At 38.1% G+C, this 16,672-nt stretch overlaps 1 protein-coding gene across 1 annotated transcript; it reads left to right on the forward strand.

Moving 5' to 3' along the window:
• The first annotated feature begins 9,689 nt into the window (after positions 1 to 9,689).
• LOC121443572 (olfactory receptor 140-like) lies at positions 9,690 to 10,616 on the forward strand. The gene has a single exon (XM_041645374.1). It carries the CDS (start codon positions 9,690 to 9,692, stop codon positions 10,614 to 10,616), a length of 927 nt encoding a protein of 308 aa, XP_041501308.1.
• The last annotated feature ends 6,056 nt before the right edge of the window (positions 10,617 to 16,672 follow it).

Below are 16,672 nucleotides of genomic sequence, written 5' to 3' on the forward strand. Positions count from 1 at the left end.
GGATCCAGGGGTAGGTTGATCCCGAACTTCCTGAGAAACCGAAACACTGCTTTCCAGAGTGGTTGCCCAAGTTTGCATTCCCACCAGCAATGGGTGAGTGTACCCCTTTCTCCACAACCTCTCCAGCAAAGGCTATCATTGGTGTTTTTTATATTAGCCATTCTGACAGGTGTAAGAAGGTATCTTAAAGTTGTCTTGATTTGCATTTCCCTGATTGCTAAGGAAGTTGAGCATGACCTTAAGTGTCTTTTGGCCATTTGAACTTCTTCTGTTGAGAATTCTCTGTTCAGCTCAATGCCCCATTTTATAATTGGGTTGATTAGCCTTTTACGGTCTAGTTTCTTGATTTCTTTATATATTTTGGAGACCAGACCTTTGTCTGTTGCGGGGTTGGTGAAAATCTTCTTCCAGTAAGTGGGTTGCGATTTGGCTTAGTGACAGTGTCCTTTGCTTTACAGAAGCTTCTCAGTTTTAGTAGGTCCCATTTATTCAATGTTGCCCTTAATGTCTGTGCTTCTGGGGTTATACATAGGAAGCGGTCTCCTGTGCCCATCTATTGTAGGGTATTTCCCACATTCTCTTCTATCAGGTTCAGTGTGATCAGATTTATATTGAGGTCTTTGATCCATTTGGACTTGAGTTTTGTGCATGGTGATAGATATGGGCCTATTTTCATTCTACAGATTGACATCCAGTTTTGCCAGCACAATTTGTTGTTGCTCTCTTTTTTCCATTGTATACTTTTAGCTCCTTTATCGAAAATCAGGTGTTCATAGGTTTGTGGGTTAAGGTCAGGGCCTTCTATTCGATTCCATTGGTTGACTTCTCTGTTTTTATGCCAATACCAAGCTCTTTTCAATACTGTAGCTCTGTAATAGAGTTTGAAGTCAGGGATGGTAATGCCTCCAGACAATCCTTTATTGTATAAGATTGTTTTGGCTATCCTGGGTTTTTTGTTTTTCCATATAAAGTTGATTATTTTCTTCTCCAGATCTGTGAAGAATTTTGATGGGATTTTGATGGGGATTGCATTGAATCTATAGATTGCTTTTGGTAGAATTGCCATTTTTACTATGTTGATCCTCCCAATCCAAGAGCAAGGGAGGTCCTTCCATTTTCTGGTGTCTTCTTCAGTTTCTTTCTTCAATGCCTTAAAGTTCTTGTCAAATAGATCTTTCACTTCCTTGGTCAGAGTTACCCCAAGATATTTTATGCTATTTGTGGCTATCATGAAAGGTGATGCTTCTCAGATTTCCCTCTCTGCTTCCTTATCCTTAGTGTATACGAAGGCAACTGATTTTTTGGAGTTGATCTTATATCCTGCCACATTACTAAAGGTGTTTCTCAGCTGTAGGAGTTCTTTGGTAGAATTTTTGGGGTCGCTAATGTATACTATCATATCATCTGCAAATAACGAAAGCTTAACTTCTTCCTTTCCAATACGAATCCCCTTGATCTCCTTATGTTGTCTTATTGCTATTGCTAGAACTTCAAGCACTATATTGAAGAGGTATGGAGAGAGTGGACATCCTTGTCGTGTTCCTGATTTTAGTGGGATGGCTTTGAGTTTTTCTCCGTTTAATTTAATGTTAGCTGTTGGCTTTCTGTAAATAGCTTTTATTATATTTAGGTAGAGAATGTTTCCCTATTCTCTCCAAGACCTTTATCATAAAGGGGTGTTGAATTTTGTCAAATGCTTTTTCAGCATCTAATGAAATGATCATATGGTTTTTTTCTTTCAGTTTATTTATATGGTGGAATACATTGATAGATTTGCGTATGTTGAACCAGCCCAGCATCTCTGGGATGAAGCCTACTTGATCATAATGGATAATTTTTCTTATGTGTTCTTGGATTCGGTTTGCCAGTATTTTATTGAGAATATTTGCGTCGATGTTCATGAGTGAGATAGGTCTGTAATTCTCTTTCTTGGTTGGGTCTTTGTGTGGTTTTGGTATCAGGGTAACTGTAGCTTCATAAAAGGAATTTGGCAATGACTCTTCTGTTTCTATATTGTTGAATACATTAAGGAGTATAGTTATTAATTCGTCTTGGAAGTTCAGGTAGAATTCTGCATTGAAACCATCTGGTCCTGGGCTTTTTTTTGAAGGGAGATTTTTGATAACCGTTTCTAATGCTTCGCGAGTAACCGGTCTATTTAGATCATTCACCTGGTCTTGGTTTAGCTTTGGCATATGGTACTTATTTAAAAAAATGTCCATTTCGTTTGTATTTTCCAGTTTTGTGGCATCCAGGTTTTTGTAGTAAGATCTAATGATTCTCTGAATTTCCTCTGTGTCTGTGGTTATGTCCCCCTTTTCATTTCTGATCTTATTTATTCGCGTGTTCTCTCTCTGTCATTTAATTTGTTTTGATAGGGGTTTGTTGATCTTGTTGATTTTCTCCAAGAACCAGCTTTTTGTTTCATTGATTCTTTGGACTGTTTTCTGTGTTTCTATTTTGTTGATTTCAGGCCTCAGTTTTATTATTTCCAGTCTTCTACTTTTCCTGGGCGCGTCTGCTTCTTTTTTTTCTAGAGCTTTCAGGTGTGTTGTTAAGTCCCCAATGTATGCATTCTCCGTTTTCTTTAAGTGGGCACTTAGTGCTATGAACTTTCCTCTTAGTGCTGCTTTCATTGTGTCCCATAGGTTTGAGTATGTTGTCCCTTTATTTTCATTAAATTCAAGGAAGACTTTAATTTCTTTCCTGATTTCTTCCTTGACCCAGGTGTGGTTCAGTAATTGACTGTTCAGTTTCCATGAGTTTGTCGGTTTTTTGGGTGTAGCGTGGTTGTTGCCTTCTAACTTTAATCCGTGGTGATCTGATAAGACACAGGTGGACACTGATATTTTTTTTGTATCTGTGGAGGTTTCCTTTGTTTCTGAGTATGTGGCCAATTTTTCAGAAGGTTCCATGGGCTGCAGAGAAGAAGGTATATTCTTTCCTATTTGGGTGGAATGTTCTATAGATGTCTGTTAAGTCCATTTGCTTCATTACCTCCAATAATTCTTTTAATTCTCTATTAGGTTTCTGCCTGATTGACCTGTCCCTTGGAGAGAGAGGTGTGTTGAAGTCTCCTACTACTAGTGTGTGTGGTTTGATGTCTGCCTTGAGTTCTAGTAATATTTCTTTTACATAAGTAGGTGCTTTTATATTAGGGGCATAGATATTCAGGATTGAGACGTCATCCTGATGAATTGTTCCTGTTATGAGTATAAAGTGACCATGTCGGTCTCTTCTGATTGATTTTAGTTTGAAGTCAGTTTTGTTAGAAATTAGTATGTCCACACCTGCTTTTTTCTTAGGACCATTTGCTTGAAACACCTTTTCCCAACCCTTTACTCTGAGTAGGTGCCTGTCTTTGTGGTTGAGATGTGTTTCTTGCAAATAGCAGAATGTTGGATCCTGTTTTTGTATCCAATCTTTTAGCCTGTGCCTTTTTATAGGTGAATTGAGCCCATTAATTTTAAGTGATATTAATGACCAGTGGTTGTTTACTCCGGTTATTCTTATTGCTTTTGGTAGTAGAGATTGTGTGTCTCCCTTCTTTGAGATGTGCTGGTGAAGGGTCACTATATGCCTGGGTTATTGTAGGCAGTGTTGGATTTCTTGGGTTGTGATTTTCCTTCTATTACTTTCTGCAGGGCTGAATTTGTTGCTACGTATTGTTTAAATTTGTTCTTATCCTGGAATGTCTTGCTATCTCCATTGATAATGAATGATAGCTTGGCTGGGTATAGTAGTTTGGGTTTGCATCCATGGTCTCTTAGTTTCTGCAGTACCTCTATCCAGGACCTTCTGGCTTTCATAGTTTCCATAGAGAAGTCAGGTGTAAGTCTGATCAGTTTACCTTTATAAGTTACTTGCCCTTTTTCCTTTGCAACTCTTAATATTCTTTCTTTAACCTGTATATTTTGCGTTTTGATTATTATATGGTGAGGAGATGTTTTTCTTTGATCCAGTCTGTTTGGTTTTCTGTATGCTTCTTGAATATTTAAATGAATATCTTTCTTTAAGTTGGTAAAGTTTTCTTCCATAATTTTGTTGAAAATATTTTCTGGGCCTTTGAGTTGTGACTCTTCTCCTTCTTCTATTCCTATTATTCTTAGGTTTGTTTTTTTTTTTTTTTATTGTGTCCCATATTTCCTGAATGTTTTGTGTTGAGAATTTGTTGGCTTTGCTGTTTTCTTTGATCTGTTCGTTTATTTTCTCTATGGTGTCCTCAGCATCTGAGATTCTTTCTTCTAGCTCTTGTATTCTATTGATTATGCTTGTTTCTGTAGACTCTGCTCATTGACCTAGATTTTCCATATCCTGCTGGTCTTCAGTTTGTATTTTTTTCCTTGCCTTCATTTCAGTTTTCAATTCTTGAACTGTTTCCATTACCTGTTTGATCCTTTTTTCTTGGTTTCCCAGGGTATCATGTATGTATTTACTCATTTCTTTAAACTTTTTGTTATACTTCTCATCCATTTCTATAAGGGCATTTTTTACATGTTGTTTAAGGGACTCTATTGCCTTCATAAAGTCGATTTTTTCCACTTCTTCTGTGTTAGGTTGTTCAAATACTTCTGTTGTAAGATCATTGGGTTCTGGTGTTTTCATGTTGTTTTTCAGATTATTGGGTGAATTCTTGCCTTGGCTCCTACCCATCTCCTCCTATTGATCCTATCTAATGGGTCTTTTAAAAACCGGATCAGGTTTCCCTGCTGGCCAAAGGCTCCTCTTACAAAATGCCCTCGCTCTGTTTCTTGGTTCCTGCCACAGGCCAAGAATCCTCTCACCCCTCCGAAGGGTCTTCAGGACCGGACCAGGCTCCCCATGTGCCAGTGACCTGGCCAACCAAAGGCCTACCTCTTTGATTTAATTGTAGTAGGGCGATCTGCTCTCCTTATTGCATGCCTGTCTCTGCCACTTGGGTCTGCCACCGCGCTGGTCCGCCAAAGCCTCTTCCTGAATGCAGTGTCACGCCTCTGCTTCTGGCCGCATGCTGCCTCTGTGTGTCTGGCCGCCGTGCCGCCTCTGTGTGACCATTTTTGTTCTTTAAATTTCACTTTGTTCTTTAAATATCACTCATATTGATTAGATTTTCTCAAAAATAACACTTCTTCATTTTGATTCAGAATACATTTTCATTCAGAAAACCTATTTGAATGAAACTGAATACATGCCATTGTATGTAGAACTATGCCTTAATTGTACTCACTTATAAGTAGATATTAGCTGTAATGTAGAAGATAATATCATGCTATATTCCATAGTCCCAGAGAGCTAAGTAACAAGGAGGGTTTAAGGGGGGATGCCAATGATCTCCTTTTGAAGGGAACATAGAATGGATTTAGTGGGTAGACTGTGGTCAAGACGGGTTGGGAACTGGAAGGATCAAGTGGATGGGGAAGTAAATATTGAGAGAAAAGACTGGACTTGTGGGAGCTTTTAGGGGCTATGTGGAAATCTAGTTCAAGGAAACTCCATGGAATCTACTAGAGTAATACTAGCAAAGACTCCTAGTCATGGGGACAAGGAGCCTGAGCCAGCCAAATTCTATAACCAAGCAAGGCCTTGATTAGAGTGATTGGGATACCAACCCAACCACAATGCCTTGGACCTACAGCTTACCCTGCCTACAGAGTGTTCTAGGACCAATGGGAACCTAGCAGAACTCACATCAAAGAAACCACAGAGACTTCAACTGATGGGAGCAGATGAAGAGTTCCACAGCCAAACAAAGTGAAAGCTTTGTTTTTAGGCAGAGCTTGAGACGTTCTTTAGAGAAGGGGGAGGAAGGTTCAGAAGAACCAGAGGGTTGAGGGGCACTATAAGAACATGGCTCACAGAATCAATTGACTGAGACTAATGGGAGCTCACAGAAATCAGGAAACCTGTGGGGGTCATGCCCCGGTCCTCTGCATTATGCTATGGTTGAGTAGCTTGGTCTTCTTGTGACATCCCTAACAGTGGGGGCAGAGGTGATGTTTTGACCTACTAATGGGAGCCTTTACTTCTTACTTGGTTGTCTCGTTTAATTTAAATATTAAATTTCCAGACTCCTCATAAATACTCTTAGTTCATTTGTCATCAAATATTGAAGTTCATTAGTAGCTTACTGTTTTAATTTCCTTTGGCATAGTGAACATCTTCAGCTGGACTCAAGGAAAAGTTATTTAAAAACAAATGCTGTAGATGTTCTCTATATTCAGTGAAATAATAGTTTTTTTAAGCAAAGTTTATTAATGGCAGTGGAATGCTCCTGAGGTCTAATTAATCAGAATGAAAAAAAATCAGAGTTTGACTAATAAGAGGGCACATTGGAAATGCTTGATAAGCTCCAGAGAAAGGCATTATCCACAGGAGCCAGTTATAATCAATGATGAATTTGCACTGTGGAGCTAGTTGACATTTTTAAGCTTATAGCTTTATGTCTTGAGGAACTAACAGATACCTAGGACTCAGGACATTGAGCTTGCCAGGTGGATTGATAGGTGAGAGATTCATATTTTGTAAAGGAACCATAATTATAGATCTCAAGAAGAGCAAAGAAGTCGAAAATTGTATAATCACCCACTATCCCAATCATTCTAGGCTTGTCTGTTCTCAGCATTCCAAACAGTATAGATAACTCTGCTAGTTTCACCCCCATAGAAGTAAACATCTCTGGGGTCTTTCCCTATATTTTAATATATTTAAATTAGTAAAAATCATACTACATATTGACTTTTCCATTCTAAATTCCCCTAATTAATATGATAATACAAGAGTTTTCCTGTTGTGTTCTAAAGATTAAAATAATCTTTTTATTGTTTTTATTTTTAACAATCTCATGTAACAGTGGCTGCTTATAGAACTGCTATATGGTAGAGAGTGTTTTTGAGCTTCTGATATTTTTGCCTCCTTCTCCCAAGTGCTTGGCATGAAGGTATGAAAAACCCTGCCAGGACAAAACACTTCAATGAGAGTTACATAGCATTCTAAGTGATCTGGAATATTTTACATACACATTTCTCTGATGTCGGATAATTCATATGATTTCTATTCAATCTCAATCTTTGATAACTCCACTTAAAATATTTCTTTAGAATATTTGTATTTTGGGTTTTGTTTGTTTTTATGAGACAGGGTTTCACTGTATAGCTGTAGCTGTCCTGGAACTCACTCTGTAAATAAGGTTAGCCAGAACTCAGAGAGAGCCACCTGCCTTTGCCTCCCAAGTGCTGGGATTAAAGTTATAGGCCAACATTGCTTGGCTGAATGTTTGTCTTTTCAAAATATTTATTTTAGGGCTAATTTCTAGGGTTAATAGTGAAAAGTTGTAGAATAGAATTGAAACAGCTTCTATTGCTTCAAGGCAGGGTTCTCTATCTTTCTAATGCTTTAAACATTTAATACAGTTCTTGTTGTTGTGATAAACATCAATCATTAAATTATTTCATTACTATATTATGCAATTTTGCTACTGCTATGAATTGTATTGAAAATATCTAATATGTAGGATTTCTGATATATGGCCCCCATATCAGAAGTTGGGGGTTTTGGCCCACGTGTTGATGACCACTGCTCTAAGTTAATACAAAGGTCATTGTATCACCTTGGGTATGTGCCCTATTCTATGTCTAGACATGTTAACTCACAGTAAAAGATACAGTGATGCTCCAGAATGTCCTTCTCAAAAAATGTACCAAAATTTTACCTTGAACAATAAAAGCTAAAGCAAACTATCCTCTTAACATAGAAAATATGAAATGTATTTTTAGAGATGTTTTCTTTTCATTTTGTGAGGAAATTTATGCCTGCAAATCAAAATGTATTTCACATGTTCTACAATTGATTCTATATTGTTATCCATAAGTTATTTATGGTGAATTATATGAGTAACTGATAAAGAACTGAGAATATGAAAATTAACACTGCATAGAAATAGGGGTGATAAAGATTTTCCCTAGATAGATGAACTGTGATGAAAAACATATCATAAAAGAAACCACTGCTGGCTATTAACATAGACATTTTCATAGTCTTTATGTAGGCAAATATATATATATATATATATATATATATATATATATATATATATGGTCTAACAAATATTTGCGGAGTAGCTATCTAATAGATACTTGTTTACCGAAATTATCATATATGTTTGCATAAGCATTTTGCTTTATCTTAGGCAGTAGTGTTTCTTTTCCTTAGTAAATGTTTATGAATTAAAAAACCAAAGTTGTTTTCCTAGTCTTTTAAAACTATAAATTTATTAAATGTGATTATTCCAATACCAATTTATATATAATACATATATACACATATACGTATTTAGTCATTATATACATTAAGAAGATCGTATTTCACTGCCTAGGAACATATATATATATATATATGTTAATGTATACACACATATATACTCATATATGTGTTTGTATATGTAACAACATTTAAAAAAAAGAGGCCACGATAAAGAAATGTATGGGAAACATAATTTAAAGAATTAACAATATTTGTAGCCAACACTTAACTATCTGGAAAGTGAATAACACTGATTCTTAAAGATAATTAGCTTTGTAATAACCTTTAAATATATCAAAAATATTAAATTAACTTTGACTTTAAAAGATTAATCATATTTCTTGAAGATTTTGCAGCATGGATGAGTAACTGGGTTGCCGGAGGTGATTGGGCTCTCTGATCCACTGACTGGGAAGCATTGTATCTTACAAACCAAGATGTGTGAACTATGAGGTTCATCGTGTATTTCCTCATTACATAATATGTGGTAGACCCTGAAGGTGTTATGCCAGAAACTATACTAACAGACTGAGGAAATAGATATGTATAGCACATATGTTGCAGTAGATGTCATGGAATAAATCTCTCCTACAATTTGTACATCTTGCTAAAACAGAAGCCTTGCTTATCAGAGATATGCTTTGATCAGGTTTTTTAAAAGAATTAATCTTTCTTTATTATTTAGAATTTTATTGATGTATACAATGAAACATGATAATTCACCAAGTCAATCTTAATTTAATTGTGCCCACATGTTAACAACAACACAAAAGTGAATGGTTCTTACTCCTTCAGCTACAATGCTGGTAGCTTCCCAGTAAGGGATGGGAACCTCCTTCCTATATGGAAGAAGTTTGGTTGGTTGTTTCTATGTTATGCAGGTAACCATGACTGGGATGACTATGATAACTATGTCTTTCATTCATTGTCACATCTATATAATCAAATGAAAATTCAGAAACTAATAATATTCTTTATGTGCGCAAGCAATTGGCAGCTTATAAAATGTGTCTCATAATGTGAAAATGCTCAGGCTCAGGGGTAAGCCAAAACAGAAAGAACACAAGAGCAACTCAGAAACATCACACAGACACACACACATACACACACACACACACACACACACACACACACACACACACATATATATATCAGCATTTTTCCTGAAAATTAAGTAGTGACTATTACCCTATAGATGTATTGTAGCTGATAGTATTGGTATGTGACGAGAGTATGATGAGATGAATAAAGATGGAAGAAGCTACTGTGTTAGAATACAAAGAATGTGCTCCACAGTTACAGAAAGGCCTATTGCTGCAACATGAACATCAAACGATAATGCACTCAGAATTAACAACCTACCTTTATGCTTTTGTAGGGAATTCAGATCTTGAGAAGGTATTATTTCCTGAATGGAGCTCCACAGGCCTCCCAGTAATGTGACTGAATTTGTTCTCTTGGGTCTCACACAGAATCCACACTTGCAGAAAATACTGTTCATTGTCTTTTTGTTTGTTTTCCTATTTACCGTGTTGGCTAATCTACTCATTGTCATCACCATCTCCTTCAGCCGTACCCTTTCAGCTCCCATGTACTTCTTTCTCACTTACCTATCCATCATAGATGCTTTCTACACCTCTGTCACCACCCCGAAAATGATAATTGACCTGCTGTACCAGAGGAGGACAATATCCTTGGGTGGCTGCCTGATTCAGCTCTTTGTGGAGCACTTCCTGGGTGGAACAGAGATCATCCTCCTCATTGTGATGGCCTATGACCGCTATGTGGCCATATGCAAACCTCTGCATTACATGACCATTATGCGACGAGGGCTCTGCAGACTCCTGGTGGTGGTAGCTTGGGTTGGAGGGATCTTGCATGCCACCATGCAAATATTTTTTATGATCAGTCTGCCCTTCTGTGGCCCTAATACCATTGATCACTTCATGTGTGATCTCTTCCCATTGTTAAAACTTGCTTGTAGAGACACACACACACTAGGCATGATAGTGGCTGCCAACAGTGGGGCCATGTGCTTGCTCATATTTACCATGCTCTTTATCTCATACATAGTGATCCTGCAGTCCTTGAAATCTCATAGTTCCGAAGGGAGACGCAAAGCCCTTTCCACCTGTGGCTCTCACTTCACTGTGGTTGTTCTCTTCTTTGTGCCTTGCATATTTACTTACATGCGCCCTGTGAACACCTACCAGGTGGACAAGCTGGTGACTGTGTTCTTTGCAATCCTTACTCCCATGCTAAATCCCATCATTTACACAGCAAGAAACACAGAGGTGAAGAATGCCTTGAAGAGTTTGTTTGGGGGGAGAGTAACTTAGTCTATTCAAAATGACCAGAAGGTGGTGATGTATAGAAACAACTAGGATAATGTTTGTGATAAACTGTGAAAGAGAATTAAGAAGTTCCACAGATCATTAACAAATAGTAAAAACAAAACTTCCCATAACAACATTTTTTGGCCAGTTAATGTGGTGAGGCCTTCTATATGCCTTTACTAGTTTTAAATGTATATTTTGTTTTCAAAGCTCAATGTTCATAGAGTCTGGGTTTCCAATAGAAAGCACCAAGTATACAACTTTAATGATTTTGGACTATGTTTTTCCTCTAGAGACTCATCAAAATTTATTTAATTTGTTCATATACTTGCGATGTGGGTAACATGGACTTTTTGGCAGAATTTCAAATACATCTTGCATAGACTGTGGTAGTACAAAAAGAACAGAAAAATATAAATTAGACATTTGAGGAATAATGAAAAACTTGTTGACATGTTTCTTACCTCACTTTTATCTGGTATTATTTATATAAAAATAATATAATGTGTAAACGTCAAGTATACAAAAGGAAGAAACAGTTTTTAACCAGTCTCTGTTCCCTGACATCAGGGTGAAATATAAGGCAGACATTTTGAAACTTACTCTGAATTTGTTCTTATTTTCTCACATATTGTCATGGCTATTTTTTTTCTAAGATATAAGGGATAGATAATTTTTTCCCTCAACAGTACTGGAGTAGACATTTGTAACAATATGAGCAAATATTCTTCCATTTTACCACACTTAAATATGCAAAATAATTTTCTCATGTCATTACTCTGTATGTATGTTGCAAATGTTTACATTAAATATATTATCATGTATCTGACACATTCACTTAGGTAGATGACACAGAATATAAAAAAGAAAGAGAAAACAAAAAAAACCTGGTTATTTTAAAGACACTGTATCCATTTCACAATAAAGATAATTAAATCTGAGAAAGCTACTAATATGTTTTCCTCAAATCAAACATCAAGTCAACTGCAGGATCTACATTAGTTTCTAACTCTTACTTCTCCATTTGAGAATAAAAGCACAATAATTTGTGGTATGTTTATAAATAAAGATAAGGAATTGATGCATGCTCTTAGTGATTCCTTTTGTCCTTGGAAGAAAATTGTCCAGGTTTTTTTTCTTTGTTTTTTTTTTTTTGTTGTCTCTTCCCACTTAAGCTATGTTAAGTAGCAAAGATCCTCTGTACCCATGGGAATCAAGTTGCTCCATATTATCATAAAAACACCTTTATGATTTCAATTTTCTTTCACTGTAGTATCTCCATTCATGCTTTCTACAAATACCCCTTCTCAATTTTACTGCTCAGGGAGATATTTCTTCCATAATTTGAACATCCAGTAATGTTAGACCTTGAACATTTATTTTTGGAGTGTGTCTGCCTTGTTTACCTTAAAGTTTTAATATTGAATTCACTACAAAAATGATATTTTTCGGCATTGGGGTGAGTTTCTGGCCCACGGCGCCAGCCTGGGACGGGGAGCTCGGGGGTTTCTTGGCCCCCTGTCCTGCTTGGGCTCTCTGCAGGGCCTCTACTCCCCGGGTGCTGCCTCTTTCTTCCTGGCCCACCCAGCTTCCGTCCAGAGCCCTCCCCACTTCGCCCCCACTGCCCTCTTTTGGCGCGTGGCATCGCCCAGCCCAGCCTATCTGGGCGCTGAGTCCGAGTAGCCAGGGCTCCCGGGGGGCAGCAGTTCCTTTGTTTCTGTGGCCTGCCTGCACCAAGCGGGGTAGGCGCTTTGTCTGCAAGCTGCCCAACCAGCACGGAGGCCTGATCTTTCCGCGCCAGGAGACCCAGCATTGGGGTGAGTTTCTGGCCCACGGCGCCAGCCTGGGACGGGTTTCTTGGCCCCCTGTCCTGCTTGGGCTCTCTGCAGGGCCTCTACTCCCCGGGTGCTGCCTCTTTCTTCCTGGCCCACCCAGCTTCCGTCCAGAGCCCTCCCCACTTCGCCCCCACTGCCCTCTTTAGGCGCGTGGCATCGCCCAGCCCAGCCTATCTGGGCGCAGGGTCCGAGTATCCGGGGCTCCCGGGCGGGCAGCAGTTCCTTTGTTTCTGTGGCCTGCCTGCACCAAGCGGGGTAGGCGCTTTGTCTGCGAGCTGCCCAACCAGCACGGAGGCCTGATCTTTCGGTGCCAGGAGACCCAGCATTGGGAGAGCCAACATTGGGGAGAGACAGCGTTTGGTAGGCAAGGAGACCTAATCCGGTAAAAGAAGATCCATAGGGAGCATTTGGAAGAAGAGATGGGCCGACGTCAAGGCAAGAATTCGCCCAACAAGCTGAAAAGCAACATGAAGCTACCAGAAACAAGCGACCTCACAACGGGAGGACAAGAACCCCTTAATCAAGAGGAAGGAGAAAAGATTGACTTCATGAAAGTGATTGACACCCTTAAACAGCATGTAAAAAACGCCCTTATAGAAATGGATGAGAAATATAACAGAAAGTTTGAAGAATTGAATAAATCAGTGAATGATACCCTAGAAAACCAAGGAAAAACAATCAAACAGATAATGGAAACAGTTCAAGACCTGAAAACTGAAATGGAGGCAAAGAAGAAAACACAAACAGAGGGCCGTCTGGACATGGAAAATCTAGGTAAATGAATAGAGACTACAGAAACAAGCATAACCAGCAGAATACAAGAGATAGAAGAAAGACTCTCGGATTCTGAAGATACCATAGAGAAAATAAACACACTGATCAAAGAAAACAGCAAGTCCAACAAACTCTCATCACAAAACATTCAGGAAATATGGGACACAATAAAAAGACCAAACCTAAGAATAATAGGAGTAGAAGAAGGAGAAGAAGGGCAGCTCAATGGTCCAGAAAATCTATTTAATAAAATTATAGAAGAAAACTTTCCCAACCTAAGGAAAGATTTTCCTATGAAGGTGCAAGAAGCATACAGAACACCGAATAGGCTGGATCAAAAAAAAAATCCCCTCGCCATATAATTATCAAAACACAAAGCATACAAAATAAGGAAAGAATATTAAGAGCTGCAAAGGAAAAAGGCCAAATTACTTATAAAGGTAAACCTATCAGACTTACACCTGACTTCTCCATGGAAACCATGAAAGCCAGAAGGTCCTGGTTAGATGTACTGCAGAAACTGAGAGACCATGGGTGCAAGCCCAGATTACTATACCCAGCCAAGCTTTCATTCACTATAAATGGAGAAAATAAAATTTTCCAGGATAAAAACAAATTTAAACAATACGCAGCCACAAATCCAGCCTTACAGAAAGTAATTGAAGGAAATCACTAACCAAGGAGTCCAACAATGACCACAATACCTCAGACATCTAGAGACCCTTCACCAACACAAAACAAAGAAGGGAAACACACAAACTCTACGACTAAAAAAAAAATGACCGGAGTTAACAACCACTGGTCATTAATATCACTTAATGTCAATGGACTCAACTCACCTATAAAAAGGCACAGGCTAAGAGATTGGATAAGAAAACAGGATCCAACATTCTGCTGTTTACAAGAAACACACCTCAACCACAAAGACAGGCACCTACTCAGAGTAAAGGGCTGGGAAAAGGCCTATCAAGCAAATGGTCCTAAGAAACAGGCAGGTGTGGCCATACTAATCTCTAACAAAGTTGACTTTAAACTTAAATCAATCAGAAGAGATGGAGAGGGGCATTTTATACTCATAACAGGAACAGTTCATCAGGATGAAGTCTCAATCCTGAACATCTATGCCCCTAATATAAAAGCACCCACGTACATAAAAGAAACATTGCTAAAATTCAAGGCAGCCATCAAACCGCACACACTAATAGTAGGAGACTTCAATGCTCCTCTCTCACCAATGGACAGGTCAATCAGACAGGAACCTAACAGAGAAATAAGAGAATTAGTGGAGGTAATGAATCAAATGGACTTAACAGACATCTATAGAACATTCCATCCAAATAGGAAAGAATATACCTTCTTCTCTGCAGCTCATGGAACCTTCTCGAAAATCGACCACATAGTCGGTAACAAAGCAAACATCCACAGTTACAAAAAAATATTAGTAACCACCTGTGTCTTATCAGATCACCGTGGATTAAAGTTAGAATTCAACAATAATGCTACCCCCAGAAAGCATACAAAGTCATGGAAACTGAACAGTCAACTATTGAACCATAGCTGGATTAAGGAAGAAATAAAGAAAGAAATTAAAGTCTTCCTGGAATTCAATGAAAATAAAGAAACAACATACTCAAACTTATGGGACACTATGAAAGCAGTCCTAAGAGGAAAGTTCATAGCACTAAGTGCCCACTTAAAGAAAACAGAGAAAGCTCACATTGGAGACTTAACAGCCCACCTGAAAGCTCTAGAAAAAAAAGAAGCAGACTCACCTAGGAGGAGTAGAAGACTGGAAATAATCAAAATGAGGGCTGAAATCAACAAAATAGAAACACAGAAAACAATACAAAAAATCAATGAAACAAAAAGCTGGTTCCTGGAGAAAATCAACAAGATTGACAAACCACTATCCAAGCTAATCAAACGGCCGAGAGAGAATTTGCAAATTAATAAGATCAGAAATGAAAAGGGGGACATAACCACAGACACAGAGGAAATTCAGAGAATCATTAGATCTTACTACAAAAGCCTATATGCCACAAAATTGGAAAATGTAAAGGAAATGGATACTTTTTTAGATAAATATCATATACCAAAGTTAAATCAGGACCTGGTGAACAATCTAAATAGACCTGTTAGTCGCGAAGAATTAGAAGAGGTTATCAAAAACCTCCCTACCAAAAAAAGCCCAGGACCAGATGGTTTCAATGCGGAATTCTACCAGATCTTCCAAGAAGATCTAATACCTATACTCCTTAATGTATTCCACAAGATAGAAACAGAAGGGTCATTACCAAACTCCTTTTATGAAGCCACAATTACTCTGATACCAAAACCACTCAAAGACTCAACCAGGAAAGAGAACTACAGGCCAATCTCACTCATGAATATCGACGCAAAAATCCTCAACAAAATACTGGCAAATCGAATCCAAGAACACATCTGAAAAATTATCCATTATGATCAAGTAGGCCTCATTCCTGAGATGCAGGGCTGGTTCAACATACGAAAATCTATCAATGTAATCCAGCATATAAATAAACTGAAAGAAAAAAACCATATGATCATTTCATTAGATGCTGAAAAAGCATTTGACAAAATTCAACATCCATTTATGTTAAAAGTCTTGGAGAGATTAGGGATACAAGGGTCATACCTAAATATAATAAAAGCTATATACAGCAAGCCGACAGCTAACATCAAATTAAACGGAGAGAAACTCAAAGCCATCCCACTTAACTCAGGAACACGACAAGGCTGTCCACTCTCCCCATACCTCTTCAATATAGTGCTTGAAGATCTAGCAATAGCAATAAGACAACATAATGGGATCAAGGGGATTCGAATTGGAAAGGAAGAAGTTAAACTTTCGTTATTTGCAGATGATATGATAGTGTACATAAGCGACCCCAAAAACTCCACCAAAGAACTCCTACAGCTGATAAACAGCTTTAGTAATGTGGCAGGATACAAGATCAACTCCAAAAAATCAGTCGCCCTCTTATACACAAAGGATATGGAAGCAGAGAGGGAAATCAGAGAAGCTTCACCATTCACAATAGCCAAAAACAGCATAAAATATCTTGGGGTACATCTAACCAAGGAAGTGAAAGATCTATTTGACAAGAACTTTAAGGCATTGAAGAAAGAAATTGAAGAGGATACCAAAAAATGGATGGACCTCCCTTGCTCTTGGATTGGGAGGATCAACATAGTAAAAATGGCAATTCTACCAAAGGCTATTTATAGATTCAATGCAATCCCCATCAAGATCCCATCAAAATTCTTCACAGATCTGGAGAGGACAATAATCAACTTTATATGGAAAAACAAAAAACCCAGGATAGCCAAAACAATCCTATACAATAAAGGATCTTCTGGAGGCATTACCATCCCTGACTTCAAACTCTATTACAGAGCTACAGTAATGAAAACAGTGTGGTACTGGCA

Source organism: Microtus oregoni, unplaced genomic scaffold, assembly GCF_018167655.1.
Source record: "Microtus oregoni isolate MIOR12 unplaced genomic scaffold, Mior012 000109F_ref0000275, whole genome shotgun sequence".
Taxonomy (NCBI): domain Eukaryota; kingdom Metazoa; phylum Chordata; class Mammalia; order Rodentia; family Cricetidae; genus Microtus; species Microtus oregoni.